Below are 6,312 nucleotides of genomic sequence, written 5' to 3'. Positions count from 1 at the left end.
TATTATTATTATTATTATTATTATTATTATTATTATTATTATTATTATTATTATTATTATTATTATTATTATTGTTATTATTATTATTATTATTATTATTACTATATAAATAAAACGATTTATATATTTTTACAAGCGATATTTTATGTTTAAAAAAAAATATAAATATTGTCTATATTATTTAATTTTTTTAATATTTATGAATAATCAATAAATGTTTTATAATATTATTAATTTTTATGTTATTTTCTCTTTGATTGTCAAATAAAAGATTTCTCTTTTTCTTGAGTAATTTTACTATATTTTATTTAAGAGGATCATATTTTAAAGTTTGTCATAAGCCTCTGAAATTGTTGGGTCAGCCCTATTGGCATAGGATTTTAGTATATGTTCAATCAAAATCATAACTACATTTGTGGGTTGTTTTATTCGCTCTTCAAATTAATTAATCGTTGGTGTTCATAAAAAAATATTTATCCTACATATGTGGGGTTGTCCAATACAAACTAACAAAAATTTGATGGTGGCATGAAAGCACACCATCATGAATTTTGATTGGTGCAATAAACATCCTAGTTGAATCATGTTCATGATTGGTGCCTAGTGAGAGTAGTTACAAGGTAGTAATAGCAAGAAAGACAACAATATAATGGCACAATACAAGAGTAAAGTGGCATAGTGATGAGTACACGAGAGTAAAGTGGTTGGATTGGTTTTATTTTCTAATGGAATTTTGGGCAGTTGGGTTGATTGTATGTCTTTTTGTTGGATGTTGTTATGTCATTTTTGCTATCAACCACAATTGTTTAATTAACACTAATGAAGATAATTTTTAAAAATAATGTTAATTTCGCTGTATTATTTTAATTATCATTCATACTTTCAATAAAAAAATTGCAACAATTGTCATGGTTTGAATGCGAGTTGTTTAGTTTATAAAAACAGATGTGGAGTAAAACAGACATAAAAAGGAAAAACATTCAAACTATGTTAACATTCAAATCTTTAACAATTATGTTCAAAATCATAAAAATAACAGTTGTTTAACTAATATAATGAATATAAGAGTTCAAAATGTAAATGGGAGGAGATAATCAATTTTCACGAGTTTAAAATATATTTGTTGCTTAATCTCTAATTTTCAAGGTTGCTTTATTATATTTTTTTTTTTGTCAAAACAATTATATTAGAAATATTTTTAAAAAAAATTATAAATAAATTAATTAGTCAATTTGAAGTAACTGAAATTAAAGATAAATAAATTATCTACAATCAAAATGTTAAAAAATAGACAAAAATAGATGACAGTATCTATTCGGCTCATAGTTTAATTTAATTAAGTTAATAAAATAGTCTACATTTTATTTGTAGAAATAGAATCTCCATCCCCTATTTCTATTATTCAATTTGTTTCAAAGAGTATATAAATAAAACTCGCACATTCTAAATTCGGAGAAACGAGATGTTGCAAACTTAAATCAACATTTTAATGTATTGTTGTAATTTTTTATTATTGGCTTAATTGCAGTTTTGGTCCCCAAATAGAATTTTAGTCCAAAACTTGATGAAATTTTATTTTTTAAAGCTGTACTACACCATTTATGGTCATATATTTCAGGTACAGTTGTTGCAAATGAGATCTTGAGGCATTGTATGACTTAAATAAATGCAAAAAAAATGAAATTTCATCAAGTTTTGGACCAAAATTCTGTTTGGGGGACCAAAACTGGGGAGAAACAAAATGGAGGGACTACTTTCGCGATTCAGTTAAAATAGAGGGACCAAAACTGCAATTAAGCCTTTATTATTTAAATTATACTTACATTCTATTTGTAGACATTAATAATGACTTTGTACTTTTTCATTTCAAGCCTGAAGGGAAAGAATTGATTAGTGGACTGAACCTATTCATTTTTGTTCACATAATTAATGAATTTTCGATGACTTTTCAGCACATGTCATTGTATTTAAATAAAGTTTAAAACATTAAAATAAACATTGACAATATTTTGTAGTACATAAACACATCTTTAAAAAAGCATTACAAATTTTTAATATACAGGAGAAAGAAATCCTTTCTCTTGGAATATATTCGTTCTTCTTTTCATTTTTGATCTTCGCCTGAGAGATTCGAACTCTCGCGGGGAAACCCCATGTACTTAGCAGGCACCTTAACCACTCGGCCAAAGCGACTTGATGTTCATATTTCTCATTAAATAATATTAATACAACTAATACAATTGAGGAGTTATCTGATGTTCTCTCTCACTGCGGTTGCTGGGTTACAGAAGCTACCAAATGAAAGGAAACAAAAAAAAGCGACACAGAAACAAACCATTGATGCAAAGAGGTTAAGTGCGTGCGGGTCCCACTTTATCTCTCCCTCTTAACCCCCACTTTCCGTTCCTCACACTCACCACCACTTAATTCGCTGACGCCTAACAAACACACACAACAAAGAAAACAAATCTCCAATTCACTTCAAATCCAAATCACGCCACCGCAAACCACCATGACAACGACGGCGATACCAACGGCTGATTCAGAACTAAAAACATATTGGTGCCACGAATGCGACATGAGTGTATCTCTAACTTCTTCACCCACTCCCAATCCTCTATTATGTCCTCAGTGTCACACCCATTTCCTTGAACTCATGGACTCACCTTTTTCTCAAAACGATGCCGAATCGCTTCTTCCTTCTTCACTATTCGATGTTGTTTTTCAAGACGCACTTTCCTTACTCTCACCCTCTCCGCGTAAAACACGCGCCGCAATAATCGTCCCTATAATAACCGTCACACCAACGATCCTCTCTTTACTTGACCCAAACGGCGTTGTTTTCTGCGCCGTTTGTAGAGAACAAATTTTTGTTGACTCAGAAGCTAAACAGCTTCCTTGCGATCATCTTTATCACTCCGATTGCATCACTCCGTGGCTTCATCTTCGATCCTCTTGTCCTCTTTGTCGTTTCCATATGTCGGAGCGAGAAGAAGACGATAATGACGACAACGGAGAGGAAGAAGATCTTAATGCTTCTGATATGATGAGGCAGATGGTGGTGCGGCTGTCGGAGTTGTCGGAGGATGATTTTTATGGTTTGAGAATCACTCTCAACCACATTGCTTCCCGTCATGCTCTACTTCACTCCAATGCTTCCGGTGCCGGCGACAGTCCTGCTCCCGGTGGTGAAATTGGCGCTGAAGGTGTAGATGGAGAGTCATGATGCTGAAATTCTTTGCGGTATGTTTTATCTTTTGTTTTGAGTTTGTGTGATAATTTTGACATGAGTCATTCAACATTATAGAGTTTGTGGATTATTGAACTATGATTCTTGGATTTTTTGTCTTTGAAGAGTGCTAACTCTGTTGATTTATGTATGTGTGTGCTTGGGGTATCTTGATTATTGATTTCAAGTGATTAATTTGTCAACAGTTTGTTAGATATAGGAGATATAAGACATGGGAGATATAAGACATTGGAGATATAAGGTTGACTTGGTAGCTAAGATGGAAGAGTAAAAGTGAAGTGATAAGGGGTGGTCTCGAGTTCGATTTCCACCTCCAGCATATATTAACAAATTAACTATGGACATACTAAAATTGGCTGTTTCTAAAAAATAATCATTTGTTAGATATATATGGAAAACTAGGACTGCTTGTTCATTCCCAAAGTCCATGAAAATACGGTTGGCAGGATAAAATCTAGCTTTTGTGTCCAACAAGTTTTCCAATGGAGATTAGTCACTAATAAATAGGGTGAATATTTCGTACTTAAAAGATAGTTATAAAAAAAGTAAATACAGATTTCAATGTTAAAAAAATTTTATTGGCTGATCTTGTTGATGTTTAGGAAGGGTAGGTTCATGAGTGGCTGCTGAAATTTTAACACGCGGTTAATCTTTGATTCTCTTTGAACTTGTTCATGGAAGTGACCTTGAGAGTACTTTTTGAATTTTTTGCTTCCACTCTCTCTTAACATGAATACATGACAACTCCTGGGAGTTAAGGTCTTTCTAGTTTAGTTCAATTTTTTGGTGAAAAGGGGAGGGAAGCACATTTTTCTTTAGTTAAGTGTAGCTTGCTGGAGAGAAGATGTGTTTATAGACTCTTAGAGACATTGATTGGAAAAACCTTACATTAAATGCCACTTGTAAAGTTATAAGGGTTTAAAAGTAAATTAGCACTTCCCCTCCATTAAAATTCTTTCCCTCCTCTCCATCAAATAGGATATATCTCATTAAATTCCTTCCCCGTCCTCCCCTTGTTTGAAACTTTGAATCAAATAGACCATTTTGGAAAGTTCTCTTTCCGGTGCACCGTGAACTCTATTGAGTTTTAATACCTTTTAGGGGAGGGATTTTTTGGCTTAAGAATGGACTTTATACGAAACAAACATGAGGAGAAAAGGCAAATATTGAAGAATGATGAGATTCACTAGTTTTTCATGAGTACATTTGTAGTGTTGCTTGCATATTTATACATGTCAAAACTCTTTAGATGTGTCACGGCTATGATAGGGAGTTAAAGATATTTAGATTTTTTATTTATTTAAATAATGTTCATATTTTATTTAATTATAATAGATTAATAAATATTATTGGTATCGGTGTCCTATACATTATACATTAGCAGTGATGCGTCTGTGTTGGAGTCTGCGCCTCACAGGGATCTGATACCATCTTAAGAGTTAGGTTTTGATGCTGAATAACTTGAAAGATTGGCTCTCAACATGATATTATTTATAATCAAAACTGTAATAGGAGAATCTCTTAATTAAGGAAATAAATCTAGACTAAATCAAACCTATATTAATCCTAATATATACAAGGAATAACATATCTTTATAGTAACAAACTAAATCAGTGCATATCTCAACAGTTATGTTATATAACAAGTCATTTGGTTTAGTAACTGGCTATTTTCTATTTGCTGCAGAATAGTCAGCACCTTATGGTATAAGATAGTCATCTCTCAGTAACAAACTAAATCAGTGCATATCTTGTCACTTTTGCTAGTCATCTATATTCTATTTTGAAAAAGTCCCTTTTTTCGCTTCTGAACTAATACTATCTCTTCTGATATATGTCTGCAGGTATATAGTGTACTAAAATAATAATATTGAAGTTGTATCACCATAGATCGTCTTATCAAGTGTAAATCTGCACCAGACGATTATGCTTCTTCTGTTTTTCCCTTCTTTTTTGGGGAACTCCAACTAGCTAGTTGTAGTGCTATAGCAAGAAATACAATAAACTGATGGAATGCACAAGTAACGTGCATTTCTCTTCCTCTTCTCGACTCCCTGTATGTTGGTTCTTGAAACCACATTCTCTTAAACCAAATGCCCCTCGCTCGGGTCATAATAAAATCATTGTAGAATTCAGGTTTCATTTGTGTTATGTCTGTATTGCTAAAGTGGATTCCTTTCACTGAAACATTTTGTTCATGGTTTTTTTGCTTTACATTAGATGATATTATTTCCTGGCAACATGGTTGTAGTTAGGGAATGCGATTGTTGAGGGATTCTATCATCTAAGTGTTGCTGTATTAACATGGAAGAGCCTTAAAATATTTTGCCAGTGTCTAAGTTGTGTTCTGATGAGCTGATCTATATTTACATAGCATCATTACTAGTTCTACTTAACCGAACCTCGACTTCTACTAAATGTTTATGATTGACATATTGACATCGATGCTTCAACGATATTGGGTTCATTTTTCAATTATAAAATATTCAAAGCAATTAGATGATAAATCTGTTTCATTCCGCAATACTTTGCTCTATTCTATTTGATTTCGATATCACCTATTCAATGATACCCTGAAGTGAAGTATTTATTTGGATTGATTGTCTGCTGAATTAGTAGACTTTTTTGGTTGGACATACAGAAAGTTTTGCCTAGATCTGTAATTATAACTCTACCTGAACTAACTTTGTGCCATCATTTTCAGTTATTCGTTTCCCAATAAACACGTTTCCTTGCCAAAATGATTCATTTAGAACCTGGCTACTAACTTCATCATTGTATATGAGACGTATGGCTTTTACTATCATTATTAGAAACACAATCAAATAGATGGAACTCGACTCGTGTTGTATAAGTCACGCTAATTTAATTCAATCGATACGCTACACAGCAAATATGATATGTCTATCTAAATCTATTGATAGTTTTTTTAGAACAATAATGCATTTTCTCTGTGCTATTAATGTTTATTGAAAATAATGTTAAAAATTATTTATGTAGAAGCTATAGACTCAATTTATGGCATTCCTTTTCCTGTAGTAAAAAAAAAGTTTGTGGCATTC

General features: G+C 32.2%; 1 protein-coding gene across 1 annotated transcript; it reads left to right on the top strand.

Moving 5' to 3' along the window:
- Positions 1 to 2,249: 2,249 nt before the first annotated feature.
- LOC101489349 (uncharacterized) lies at positions 2,250 to 5,615 on the top strand. The gene is made up of 2 exons (XM_004488516.4): positions 2,250 to 3,243; positions 5,095 to 5,615. Exon 1 carries the CDS (start codon positions 2,513 to 2,515, stop codon positions 3,224 to 3,226), a length of 714 nt encoding a protein of 237 aa, XP_004488573.1. The 5' UTR covers positions 2,250 to 2,512; the 3' UTR covers positions 3,227 to 3,243; positions 5,095 to 5,615.
- The last annotated feature ends 697 nt before the right edge of the window (positions 5,616 to 6,312 follow it).

This window comes from Cicer arietinum, chromosome 1 (genome assembly GCF_000331145.2).
Source record: "Cicer arietinum cultivar CDC Frontier isolate Library 1 chromosome 1, Cicar.CDCFrontier_v2.0, whole genome shotgun sequence".
In the NCBI taxonomy this organism is placed as follows: domain Eukaryota; kingdom Viridiplantae; phylum Streptophyta; class Magnoliopsida; order Fabales; family Fabaceae; genus Cicer; species Cicer arietinum.
Note: the sequence above shows the minus strand (reverse complement) of the source record. Positions and strands in the feature narration are given on the sequence as shown.

Bases quoted from the DNA above. Each gene is read 5' to 3' on its own strand.
- LOC101489349 (XM_004488516.4), top strand. From the start codon at position 2,513: ATGACAACGACGGCGATACCAACGGCTGATTCAGAACTAAAAACATAT.